The sequence below is a fragment of the Trachemys scripta genome, chromosome 3 (genome assembly GCF_013100865.1).
Source record: "Trachemys scripta elegans isolate TJP31775 chromosome 3, CAS_Tse_1.0, whole genome shotgun sequence".
NCBI lineage: Eukaryota > Metazoa > Chordata > Testudines > Emydidae > Trachemys > Trachemys scripta.
The window spans coordinates 149,896,431-149,910,236 of NC_048300.1; the positions used below are offsets into that span (position 1 = coordinate 149,896,431).

Here is a 13,806-nt window from a genome sequence, read left to right on the forward strand (position 1 = left end):
ACAAAATGTGTAATTGCACACATAAATAGCCAGACAAAGGATAGAAATAGCAGTGGTCCTAAAAGTTCCTTGCATAATTTTTCCCCAGTGAGTAATGCTGAAATCAACATCATCATTACTAACTAAATGTAAAATAGCTATATTCTGCCTTCAATCTTGTGTAAGTCTCCAGCTGACATCAACCCTGCTATATATTGTGAGTATCACCTGCGCCTAACCATAATTAATTTGTAATTTAGCTCCCTACACAGAATAAAACTGACATGCCTGCATAAATATTAGCATCAGAATAGCCTCTTTTTGGTTATGGAGGCCATATTTCAAAAAATGTAATACCCAAAAAGTGCATTCAGACTTTGCATACACATGTTCTTTGAACACAAATTGCCCATTCTGGCCACAAAATTCAGGGATGTGTGCATGTATAACCCCAGTTTGTATGTACACAAGAACTTTGGGCATGCAACTCAAATACACACACTAAAAAAAAAAATTGGCCTGTGCTATATAAAGTGAATGAAATAGCACCCAAAGTCCTTTTACACAACGGCATAATAAGAAGCCACTACACGCTACTTTCAATTTTATAATAAATACTTTAAAATACCTCTGATCCTGGATTTCCAGTGAGTCCAGGAGGGCCATGATCTCCTGTTTCACCCTAAAAAGCAAAATTTTTCTCAAATAATTTAATGTTATATCCACAAGAGACAGCTGTGTACCAAATAGATATTTTGTATACCAATCAGAAAAATACCTTAATTCCTTGTGATCCTTTCATTCCAATTTCCCCCTGAAAATAATAGATATGATCACAATAAGTTGAAATTTAGACTAAGATTGACTGTGTTGAAGTTACTACACACAGAAGTGTTGTCATATTAATTTAGTTAACACAATTTAGCAAATAATGAAAATCTAGTTATTCTTTAAAGAGTTGTTGATGGAAAACTTTGAAAAGGATTGTCTTTTGAAAAATTCTATTTGCAGTTTCGGGTATGTTGATTTCTCTTCTCATGTTTTATTCCTAAGGATGTTTGCATGAAAACAAAATATTTGCTTAAGAACTCTGTCCCTGGTGCTTATTCTTCACTTAATGTCATTACCCTGTTTGTGATATCATATGCCCAAAGCTACTCATTTTTACAGTATATCCTATTCCACATAGGTTCTTATACAGCATTCATCACTATAGTACGTGAGCCTCTTCCTGCAGTGCATTAAGCAATATGACTAACATTTATCATATCACAAAGAGAGGATTATGATTTACTGTAAGAAATACAAAGCAGCAGATGAAATCTTAAAGAATAAGGATTCTGATTCCTTAAAAATAATCTTTAGTAATAAAAAAGTGACATATAAAAATATGGCTATAAGAAGAATTGCCTGCAAATAAAGTTTTTAGAGCTTCCCAAAGAGATGAATAGGTTTTTAATAAAGGCGGTTACATATTTTACGTACTATGCTTGATGTTCAGTGTTAATTGCAGAGTTAATGAAAAAGCTGCAGTTTCTCACTAAGATGACTAGTGCATTTGCTAGTATAATAGTTAGAACTCTGAGGGATAGTTTGCTTGATCTGCTACCTTTAATCTCTACAGCCAAAATCTTATTGACTTCAATAAGAGCAGAATAAGGCTGCTGTTGAGATGTTTAGACTCAGCTACTTCCATCTCAGATTAGCCAGACCTTTCTTGGGATCTACAGTGCCAAGGTCTACTCTGTGGTGACCCTGCACCTTGTATTTAAAGTGCCAAAAATTCATCCCAGAAATAGCTTCACAGAAGAAATCAGAGAGAGGCCAAGGACAGATTTAGCCCAAGGACTGCAAGCACCGAGATTCTAGCTACCCTCATGCCAGGGACGGCTCTATGTTTTTTGCCACCTCAAGCACGGCAGTCAGGCGGCCTTCACTCATGCGGATTCGGCGGCGTTTCTGCGGGTGATTTGCCGGTCCCGCACCTTCGCCGTACACGCCGCCGAATTGCCACCGAAGCCGCAGGACTGGCGGACCTCCCTCAGGCATACCGCGAAGACTGCCTGTCTGCCGCCCTCACAGCGCTGCGCTGGTGCCTGGAGCCGCCCCTGCCTCATGCAAATGTACAAGAAAGGGAAAGGTTCCTTTTTGCCCAAGCCTCTCTCTGAGTTTGAAGAGCTGGCAGTTGGAAATGCCGACTTTTTACTGGTAAACTGAGTGAATTTGATATGTCAATAATCGAGAGGCAATAAACATGGAACCCCATGATGCCATTTTTATAGTCAAGTTTCAGAATATTTGGCATGAAACCTATTAAAATGTACAAAAAAAATTATTACAGAATGTAAATGTGACAGGATCCCCGGGTGCAGCCTGGGAGTTAAGGCCCCCTTAACTGTCCAGCCTGGGCTGTCTCTCACAATGCCTTGCTAATGACAAACAGCAAACCCCTGCAGGTGCTGTTATCACTCAGCACAACCACATGTGGAGCCCCACACCCAGCTAGATCGCATGAATACTCCCAGAGCCACTCATGAATCACACAGAGAAAGGCACCAGCCAAATCCCCCCAACTCCCAGCACTGTACCTCAGGAATATACCGTCCTGCACTGCTCATCTTATTAATTGGTTCATTACTTCATCAATGGAAAGTGGATATACACCAGCCTTTGTAAAACTGAACAAATTTACCAAACACTTTCGGCAAACTCACCAATAAAGATAAACAGTTAAACAAATTTATTGACTACAAAAGATAGATTTTAAGTGATTATAAGTGATAGGCAACAAGTCAGAGTGGTTACCAAAAGAAAAGAAAATATAAGCACTCAGTCAAAACTCTCAACCCTATTAGACTGGACAACATCTAGATTAGCAGTTTTTCTCAACCCACTGGATACTGCAGTTCACAGTACACAGGATTCACCCTTTAAACCTGTGCCACTCCCCTCTGTTTGAGTCTTCAGTCTTCTGAGTGGCCTTGTTACTTGCTGCATAGGTGGGGGCAGGGGAAAGGCAAAGCAGTGGGGCCACTGTGTTCTGATTTATAACCTTAGTCCATGTGCTTGGAGAACACAAGTCCAGGCGTGTCTGGTGGGCACTGCTGAGTCACAAGTTGAAGCAATACCCTGGTGTGTCTACTGTGAGTGAGTCATTGAATTGTAATTCCTCTGATGGACAATGGCTGGTGATGTCTGTTCAGCACCCACCCGGGCATTGGTTACCTCCATTGTCATTGTCTCTGGAAAGCTAGTATCTGGCTGCTTCCCAAACCCACAGCATATTTTAGTGAAAACTATCCAACACAATTCTTATAATTTTATATGCATTAATGATACACGTTTTGAGATGGAACAATGGGTTTCAGCATATCATAACCTTTCCCCGATACCTCACATGGGATGCTTTATATGCAATATCACAATTATTTATAGATGAGGAATATAGGGGTTACAGGGCATTGCCAGAGGTAAGAGTGTCACAGGAAATATGGTGAGAAAATCAGATCTAAGCATAAACATTAACTCAAAGCTTTAACTGTACTTACTGGATCCCCTTTTTCTCCTTTTTCAGAAGACTCTCCCTGTGATAGTATACAGTAAATGTTAATACTTACATGATAATTTTAAGTGATAAATAGTTTGTATGTCTGCTTTTGGAAAACAACTCTTCAAAACATATAGAAAACAAACTAACAGTTATATGTATTCAATACATACAAACAACTTTATAAGATATATAAACTATGAAAGCCCATTTAATGATTACATTAATTTAATTATAAAGAATATGGACAGATAATAAAATGGGATTCTACCCAAGTTTGTTTCTTTTATGTCTGGGTCACGTATTATATATTACACGTAATCATAAGCATAAAACTTTCAAACCTGGGTCTACACATCATCATGCTCCAACTTTCCACCTGCTGACTTACTAGCATTAGCTAGAACTGGGACTCCTTGAAGCCCAACTCAGATAGACGGCTTCACCCCTGGGCCCCAACTGGTGGGACAACTGGTGGGACATACTGAAGGCATGAGGAGGAGCAGGAAGTTGTCAGTACAATTGGGCTTCATTCTGCTTTGGACTGCTTACCCTGTACTACCTGCTCTTGACTTTCTGGTTTCCTGACTTGGCCTGATTCCTGGTTCTGGATCTCCATCTCTTCTCCTGACCCTGACCTCCTGGTTTCCTGACTCAGGCTGATTCCTGGTATCAGTCTCTCTGTTACTGAACTCCTGGTTCTGAACCCTGGGTGGCATGGGGACCTGGCCACTTGCCTTGTACTAACCAGCAGGGCTGTCTGCCTATGTCCTGGGCCTAACACAGGATCAGAAACAGATATCAGAAAGTGATGACTGAAATAGTGTAAAAATATGAGTTAAATTCTTAAAAGCAAATGACTTTTAATACACAAAACCATGATTCTTTCAAATTAACAGCCTAAACTAGATTTCTGTTTGTATGAAGATCATTTACAGTACAAGGTTTTAACAAGAACTAGTTGATCCTCTAACATTCTGGGGCCTTACATTACTTCAATTTAAATCACTAGCAAAACTCCTATTGATTCAATGGAAGCATGACTGAACTTTTTGCTATTTCTAGAAAAATGCGGTTTACATCTTTTCACCAGTAATGAAAAAATTGTTTCGGCTGAATCTGCTGTTGGAAAGCTTCAATTAAAACTAAAAGATGATTAACTAGCAAAGTCTTTTTTTAAACTTTGATCATGCTAAGAAAGCTATTTTTTTCATCTAGGTATTGAAGATGGTACTTCTTCACACAATGCACAGTCAACTTGTGGAACTTGTTGCTAGGGGATGTTATGAAGGCCAAAAGTGTAACTGGGTTCAAAAAAGAATTAGATAAGTTCCTAGAGGATAGGTCCATCAATAGCTATTAGTCAAGATAGTCAAGGATGCAACCCCATATTCTGGGTGTCCCTAACCTCTAACTGCCAGAAGCTGGGACTGGATGACATGGGATGGATCACTCAATAATTGCCCTGTTTTGTTCATTCCCTCTAAAGCATCTGGCATTGGTCACTGTCTGAAGATTTGATATTGAGTTAGACAGACCATTGATGTGACCCACTATGGCCATTTTTATGTTCCTAATTTAAGAGAAAGTAAAAGAATTTTGTTATTTTAATCAGCAATCAATATTTCATTGTTTGAGATACTTGCTTTCTTTTGAGGTTTTAGGTACCTCCTGGTTGTGCCTAGGTCTGTGGTGTTTTGGAAATTCATGCATCTTGAATCAGGAAGCAGAAAAGCACACAAAAAATAAAGAGGCAAAGCAAAAAATGGACTAACCTTTTTCAAAGTGTAAAGAAGATTAATTTCATATAGGGCTTTTTTATGGCCAGCAGCTTTTGTCTTATTTTATGCTAGCAGGTCTGCCCATCTCTAAATTATAGACTCTATCCTGATCCATCACCATCAGAAAGGAAAGCCCAAAAGGACCAGAAATGTTGCAATGTCCCCATGCTTGTAAGCAATGCAGCAGAGAAAGCATTCAGAGGACTCCGCACACGACAGATCAGCAGTATTCAGGGCTACATACAATGAGTATATGAAAAACTCAGCAATGACTGGACAACTCATTCAGCAGCTCATCCCTATTCAGCAACCTACGTAAGCACATACTTTAAGTTGGATGGGATTTAAGTATGCAGTTGGGACACAGCTTCAATATACCAGGGTTAAACCCAGCTTTGGTGCAGAGCAGGTGGACCTGTCCATTAGTCACCCACATGCCCAACAGCCATTACCACCCTGCAGAGACATCCAGGTCAGAAAACAAAATGTAGGTTGTGAGGATGCTGGGCCCAAAGTCTACCATTGGAGCATATTTTTCTGTGCCCACAGTTCTTCTACTTGACCTTTGCTCTTTTTCAAGGATTTGGCCCAATAAAAATAAACTACACTTAGCCATCTTAGCCATCACATCTAAGAATATGAATTAGGAATTATTATTTACCTTTTCACCTTTTGCACCAGTTAAGCCCATTTCTCCTTGCCGACCCTTTTAATAAAATAAAAAAACTGTTGACAATCTTTGTCCTTTTTTTATTCTGACAAATGAAAAGAATCTTCCCCATCCAGCTGCTTCTTGCACTGAATGTTGCATGAAATCTTGTTAATCATCATAAGTGAAACGTGATTTAACCAGCTTCAACTGAATTTAAGTTATTGTCTTCTGCTGAAGAGAAGAAAATTCTACATGCTACTCAAAATCAAACACTTGGCAACACTACAATATATCTAGTGTGTCTTTTCTCTTTTCTCCTCAGACCAAAAGTATATCAAATTGGCAAATATATATTCCATTATTTAAAATACATAGATGCTTTCTGTCAAAAAGTTTGGACCCAACATTTGACCATTTAATTTGCTACAAACTGCTTGGGACTGACCTGCACCTTTTAAATACTTTTGGTGTAACAAACCCTGTCACTTTACTAAAGAGAATTTTTTTAAATACCCACTATTTGCTAGTGCTACCAAAAATATTTTTGAGCTCTCCTTGCTGGTTCAAAAGATAATATTATGTAAGCACATATTCCAAACACTATGCACATTTCCTTTTGCTCTCCTAAAAACACAGAAAAAATAATTTTCACTCTTCCCCCTGCCCAATTCAGACCTAAAAAATGTAGGTTACACCAAAAGAAGATATAATATTTTCAGAGTTCTAAAAGAGCATTACAATGGTACAAATTATTATAATTTCATCGCAAGTCACACAATTTTGGCCCTTGCTTGAGCCAGTCTTAAGATGACATGAGAATTTCAGCCCTATTGGGGAAAAATCCTCTGACAGGCTGTATTCCCCACTTCCCTGCCTCCTGGAGAGAAGACAATCAGGGCTGCTGCAGGAACCAGGCAGAGCTCGCTCCCCACCCTTAAGAGTTGAGTTTTTGGGTAGGTGAGGTGGAGAGGGACCAGCTGACATTTCACAGAGGGGAAGGGGAGGAGAAAGAGCCCAGCAATCTTCCTTCTCTGCTCTCCTGTTAAAAATGGGTAATCTCCCCTGTGTGCTCCTGCACACTCCCTACAACACCAGACCTGGGAAGTAGAAGGAGGGCATGAATAAACTCTGGAACTAATTCCCACACCCAGGCCTGGGAAGACAAAGAGGAACCCCCTGTAGCCTCCCCCCCAGATCTGAGAAATGGGGTGAAGAACCATTGAAGCTGCAAGAGCAGAGGTGCGGTTGGGGGCCACAAATGCTGTGACAGTTGCAGGGGAATGTATAATTAATTGCTGGGCTGGGTGATGGGCAGATGTGGGGCTGTAGAGGAACAGAATTAATTAGAATTTTGGAGCTCGGGGAGAAGCTGGATGATCCGCACAATCATGCAGCATTTTATAAAATGCTGTAAAATTCATGTGGGTCCCCCAGTGAGACCTTCTGCAGCAGCTTACTCTATATATTTGAGAGACGTGCCAACACTGAAATTGTCACACAAACATTGGGGGGTGTTCAAAAATCAAAAGGCCAAAACCATGAGATCATCTCTTAAAACAAAATCTCATTGTGTAGGAGGGGGATTGACTCATGATTTTTGAACTTTTGGGTTGGATATAACTGCATTTCAAACAGTGGAGATTAAAAATATTGTAACGAACCTACTGGCTCATTACTGAGCACTGAGTTAACCTCCAATACAACATTCAGCAAGTAGAGGGCTCCATAATCCCTCCAGTACAGTAGAAGGAAGCACTGCCAGAAGAGGACCTAGCTCAGGGGGGGAACAAGAGGCTGCATGATGACTGCAGTAGCAGGCTGGAGGCAGCAGCCTAACACTGGTTGTGGAGAGAAGCCTAACGCTGGTTGGAAAGGCTGTGAGCCAGGCTGGGAAGAATCCTGTCACAGGGAGTCCATGGCTAGCTGTGACAGACAGATACTTAGAAGCAGCCTGCAAACAGCTGGGCCACATGCATGGGTCTGAAGATGACAGATGAAGAAACATAATTCTGGCTGTGGGATCTCCAGGCCAGTGCATAACTGACTCCTGCAGGGAGTAACCCTGGCACTGGACCTGAGGTCACTGACCTTCATACCACTTTACAAAACTACCCTTAGGGGTTGGATTAAGAACTGTTGTGTGCTAAATTTCTCCCTTTTAATTTGGAACCATTAAAACCCAGATGCCTAGGGAAAATGCAGTATTTATTTCTGGCAGCCCTCGTAATGCAATTCTTTGTTATTCATCATACTATATGAGTATGTTTGGGTAGAGACGGGCAAATAACTGATTTTTCAGTTCACTGGCGGTTAAAAAAATCAGTTTGATCTTAACCAGAATATTCTGAAAAATTGTGGCGAATTAAACAAGTAGGTGAAAAACTAGGTTTTGGTGAACAAATCATTTTTTTAAACTAACCATTTAATTTCCAGACATTTTTTAATGTAAAAGCAAAGAAAGTGAAGGAGAAGATGGTGGTCCCCCCCATGTTATAATTGTTAGCACACTAGCTGGGAACTGGGAGACTCAGGTTTAATTCTCCCCTCTGCGGAGAAGGAATTTGAATTTGGGTCTTTCACATTATAGAAGCATACCTTAGCTCAGGGGTCAGCAACCTTTCAGAAGTGGTGTGCCGAGTCTTCATTTATTCACTCTAATTAAAGGATTCGCGTGCCAGTAATACATTTTAATGTTTTTAGAAGGTCTCTTTCTATAAGTCTAAAATATATAGCTAAACTATTGTTGTATGTAAAGTAAATAAGGTTTTTAAAATGTTTAAGGAGCTTAATTTAAAATTAAATTAAAATGCAGAGCCCCCGGACCGGTGGCCAGGAGTATGAGTGCCACTGAAAATCAGCTCGTGTGCCATCTTTGGCACGTGTGCCATAGATTGCCTACCCCTGCCTTAGCTATTGGACTATTCTGATGTGTGTTTTTCTCAATCTCTCCTATTCAAGCAGGTCCACTGTGTATAAGTAATTAAAACATCATTGGCAGAAGGACATCAAGTTGGGTCTCCCACACTACAAGAATGTGCTCTAACCCCTGTCCTATAGCATAGTCTTGGGCAGCTCTTTCTCAGTCTCTCCCATTGAAGCTGCTCCACTTTGTATAAAATACCTGAATAGTCATTAGACCAACAAGAGAAAATGACAATGACCCTAGCTGTCAAGGCACTCATCTAGGAGGTAGAGAACCAAGTTCACGTCCCTGCTCCGCTGACTCTTTCATTATTTATACACAGCAGAACAGCTTGACCAGAAGAGATTGAGAAAAACTCACTCCAGAAGGTCCCATAGCCCGGTGGCTAGGGCCCCATTCTACAATGTAGCAAACCAAAGTGCAGATCCCTTATCCAGCAGAAGGGGAATCGAACCCAGGTCCCCCACATCCTGAGTGAGTGCCCTAATGTGTGGGCTAGAAGCTGCAACATGCACACACACAAAAATCGGTTTTGTGAATGGTATCTAAGTTCCACCCCACCTGCCTCCCTTTGACTACTTTGTGTCAAATTTCAAATAGATGTGGGTGATCAAAACTGCATTTTCCAGTGAATAAACTATTTCTCTGAAAATGTCACCCAGTTCTATTTGTGGGAACCACCAAGAGCTGGAGCCTGAAAGGCCTAACGCTTGGAGTGCCTACAGCACTTGCCTCTGAGCACATGGTATACCCAAATCACTGCCAAACATCTCTGGGACTGGTGTACCATAGCATTCACAGCACTTTCCTGCAAGTTAGACATACTGTAGATGAGTGGCCTTTCAAATGATAAAAATGATTTTTCACTACAAAAAGGAAAATTCAACTACATTAAAGAGGTATAAGTCTAAAACTAATTGAATAAAAGAGTCAACCGGTGTAATTCACTTCCATAAGAGTCTGTTGGAACAATTAGTAAGGCTGAAATGAACAAAGGAGTGGATACATACATGATGGGTTAAATAGCTGGTGCCATGCAAGCTAAGATGATTAAATGAGTAATTATGTGTCTAGTTTCAGGGCATGAGATGAGCACTTCACATGGTCACTAAGGAATTTTTTCCCAGTATAATATTACGCAAATATATAAATATGTTATTTTTTTCTCTTCTTCCTTTCTCTCACTGGTCAGTGACCAAAGACCTGATCAAGTATGTAATCCGCTCCTCCTAAGGAGACTGTGACAAACCAGATGAATGAGACTGCCGGTAAACTTAGCAGTGACAAGCTGGTTGTTATTTTGCAATTCCTTATGTCCTTATATCTCAGATGCTTACAATTTCTCCCTTTTGTCCTTTATGTCCAGCAGCCTCAGGTAATCCTAGTTGTCCTGCAACACCCTGTGAAGAATTGCAAGTGAAAGAATATAATAAATATAATATAAAATATTATAATAAATATAACCTGTAGTTACCATAATTTTGCAATATTAGGTCCTATGTTGATATGTTATTTTCTGTGTTAATGCAAACATCATAATTCAGCATCAAACAGAGGGGGTAAGATAACCTGTGCACTACATCAAAGTTATGTGGCACAAGAATGTATTCTTCTCCATGCGGGAGATATTCATATTCCATTCAACTAATGGGAGTTCTGCATCTATAGAGAGAGCAAAATATCCATGTTGAGTACTGCTGTGTAGATCTGAGAAGAGAATTTTGTCTTAAATCATTGGAAAGAACATTATTTTTATGATCATTATCACACTACATTTCTTAAGTGTGAGAGAAAGGAACAACAACAAAAAATCCCTCTTCTAATATGAACAAGCACCTCAAGAAATATTCATTTTAGTTTTGAACAGCATGAAGACACAGATAAAGAAAGAGATGAATTGATATTAGTGACAGTATATTCCCACTGTTCCTCAGAATAAGCAAACTGACTGAAGCAATTTGGCTTCAAATTTTATTTTTATTGAGACTACTTATTGTACTGTGTGTATCTACCCTTTCGCAGAAAGCCTGTACATATTAAATATATAATACATGGCTTTTTGCTTTAATTTTACATAGGGAAGACCTGGTAAAAAATGAAGTAGGTATGTGCAGTGGAGGCAATGTGGCCTAGTGGCTAGCTGGGTGACCATGGGTAAGTAACTTTACCTCTATGTGCCTTGGTTTCCCCATGTGTAAAATGGGAATAATGATGTAAAATGTTTTGAGACCTACTAATAACAAGTGCTAAATAGATATATTATTAACAATAATAATGGAGATAAAATAACAAAATATAAATTTCAGTAAGATTCCTATTGATTTTACAAAGATATTTCTTTATCTCTTGATGGCTTTTTGTTCAATTTCTACGGCATTTCAGCAGTTAATCTACATGAGTCTTCATCGTCTGCTGGCTACCAACTAATATTAGGATTAGTTGCAGAGGCAGCTTAATGACGACTGCTGAGTAGCAGTTGACTTGATGAAGAGAACAAACCAGAGACAAATGGACTGACGAAGTGGGTATTCACCCACGAAAGCTTATGCTCCAGTACATCTGATAGTCTTAAAAGTGCCACAGGACTCTCTCTTGCTTTTTACAGATCCAGACTAACACGGCTACCCCTCTGATACCAGAGTTATAATTGGAGCCTTACTGGCTAGTCACAATTGAAAATGGTTATGTTATAATAGTGGTTACACACACCTAGGGCTAGGTTGTCTATCTCATAAATAAACATGGAGATCTGGCTTGAGGGTCAGGACAATTTCTGCTATATCTTCCTTGGAGAGCTACCCACAAATTGTCTCATCAAGAGGGAGAAGTCTGTGGCCCAACTGAGGTTTGCCCACCCACAGATCCTTGGGATCCACAGGGAAGGGAATCCAGGAATCCAGGAATCCATAGAGGCAGGAACTATCCACACAAATGACTCTTACCTCTTCTATCCCTCCTCTTCCTTGGCAGCATGGCTCTAATAGAGGCAGTACTGCCTTTTCCTAAATCCCCTGCAGATGATCGGTGGCAAATGGCCCAAGGGAGATAACGATGCCTCAAGCAGCACTAAGTCCCAATAGACATATTTAAAACGTACACAACACATACAGAGAGCCTCTTTGCTCAGAGTCTAATACAATGGCCCTTCCATTTAACCATGTACAGCACAAGAGAGTACATATCTTACAAAACATAGCAAACATCCTGAATGCAATGCCCCTCATTAATTCACTCTTCTACATGTCCTTGGGGGACCATCGGTTTCCAGGAAGGTGAGCAGAATTGCCTGCCTCACAGCCTGCTATATGCTGGGTAGTTTTTCCCTCATGGAGGCTTCTTTCCCATCTCCTCAGACCTTCCTGTCTGCTGCCCAATGCTTCCTATTTCTGAGTGGATCTCCCCCAATTTCCCTATGTGGCTTCTTATTTAAACACCTGATTGGTCACCTGGCTTTCTTTGTCCGGTTTTTGGTAATTTGCCATTGTTCCAAATTTCCATCCTCCCTTCAGACCAGAGGAGGAAGAATCTCTTCCCAGATTGAGAAAACCCACTATTGTCCATTCAGAGCACCATGGTGAACGTTAAGTAACTTCTCATTGTCTTAAGTCTGAGGGGAAAAAAAACGCTTTTCAGTCTGGTAAAGATACACATATAGAAGCATCCATGTTACAACAGTTTTCATAGTAACTCTTCATAATGACTTTGCAATGCCAACCAGAATTCATAAGTTGTACAGACAGAGCCCTGAGATTCTCAAAGCATCAAAAATTCTTCAGGAGCTAAAGGGTATGAGGAAAGGGCAACAAACCAAATATATAGCATTTGAATAAATAACAACTAAATGGAGAAAGGACAACTATGTACAAATAGCTGAAAGATATAAATGCTGAGGAGAGAATGGAACTGTTTAGGATAAGTCTAAGAGGCTATCATTAATTATGACATTATGAAATCATACAAAGATAAGAGGATGAATATGAAGAAAATTCCTGAATTTTGAGACAGAACTAGAGTTCAGTATCCCATTTGAAATAATAGAATGACACCACTGAAATCATAGAAAACTGGACTGAATGATTCACTTGAAAATATACAAGAGAGAAAATCATTCACTGGCAGAGGTGCAGTATGGAGATGATAAAATAATTTAATCTCTAATTTCTATGATGCTATGATTCACTTTCCACTTACAAATAATGTTAGGAAATGAAAGGGGTGTTTCTGATTAAAGAGAACAGAAAAGATTTAAACAGTTCAAAAATAATAGTTATAGTTATGCTGGTGAACTAGCAAATCTTCTCAGCTATCAAAAGAACACAAAACACTTCATTTGCATGCACAGGGGATGCAGACACATTTTTACTGGGTCATGATTAGAGCCGGATTAAAGGTTTAGAAAACAACCCAAGTTCCCTTGAACATCACTCACAAATTTGTAAATACAAATTCAGTTCAAAATGTAGAAGCTAGAGATCAGGATTCTCCATTCTAGTGACCCAGTCATAGTACCATCAAACCCTAACCCCTTCCAAACCCTACATTGGAAACTTCTTTTTTTTAAAAAGTAATTTGTATCCTTCAGCAAATTTTACCAGGTTCAGCCAGTCAATTAATTCAGACTGTGTACAATGCTTGGTTGAACGATATTTTCAGTGTTGTTCTGTGGAGTTCTTGACACTCATGTTGAGACTTGAACAGATACAAACAATGCAAATATATTGGTCAATGTTTGTCATGCCCTTGACTTAATTAGGGTTATGATGAGGTATAAAGTATCAGTGTTTTAGTCTGCCTCTCAATCTTGCCTCCATTAAAACCTTTGCAGAAGAAGGGTGCGAGCTTGCAAATCTGTACTCACATCACTGGATCATACAGTGCCATCGGTTTTTTTGACTGAACTCATTGAAATCAAAGGTGCCTCCTG

The 13,806-nt window shown here is 39.7% G+C and overlaps 1 protein-coding gene across 1 annotated transcript in view; it reads right to left on the reverse strand.

Moving 5' to 3' along the window:
- COL19A1 (collagen type XIX alpha 1 chain) overlaps nucleotides 1–13,806 on the reverse strand; it is a 311,359-nt gene that overhangs the window by 73,044 nt on the left and 224,509 nt on the right. The window contains exons 18-22 of the mRNA XM_034766226.1: nucleotides 10,220–10,282; nucleotides 5,969–6,013; nucleotides 3,528–3,563; nucleotides 758–793; nucleotides 608–661 (exon numbers count right to left, since the gene is read on the reverse strand). Of these exons, the coding sequence (XP_034622117.1) occupies nucleotides 608–661; nucleotides 758–793; nucleotides 3,528–3,563; nucleotides 5,969–6,013; nucleotides 10,220–10,282 (234 nt within the window). The remainder of the gene's footprint in view (nucleotides 1–607; nucleotides 662–757; nucleotides 794–3,527; nucleotides 3,564–5,968; nucleotides 6,014–10,219; nucleotides 10,283–13,806) is intronic.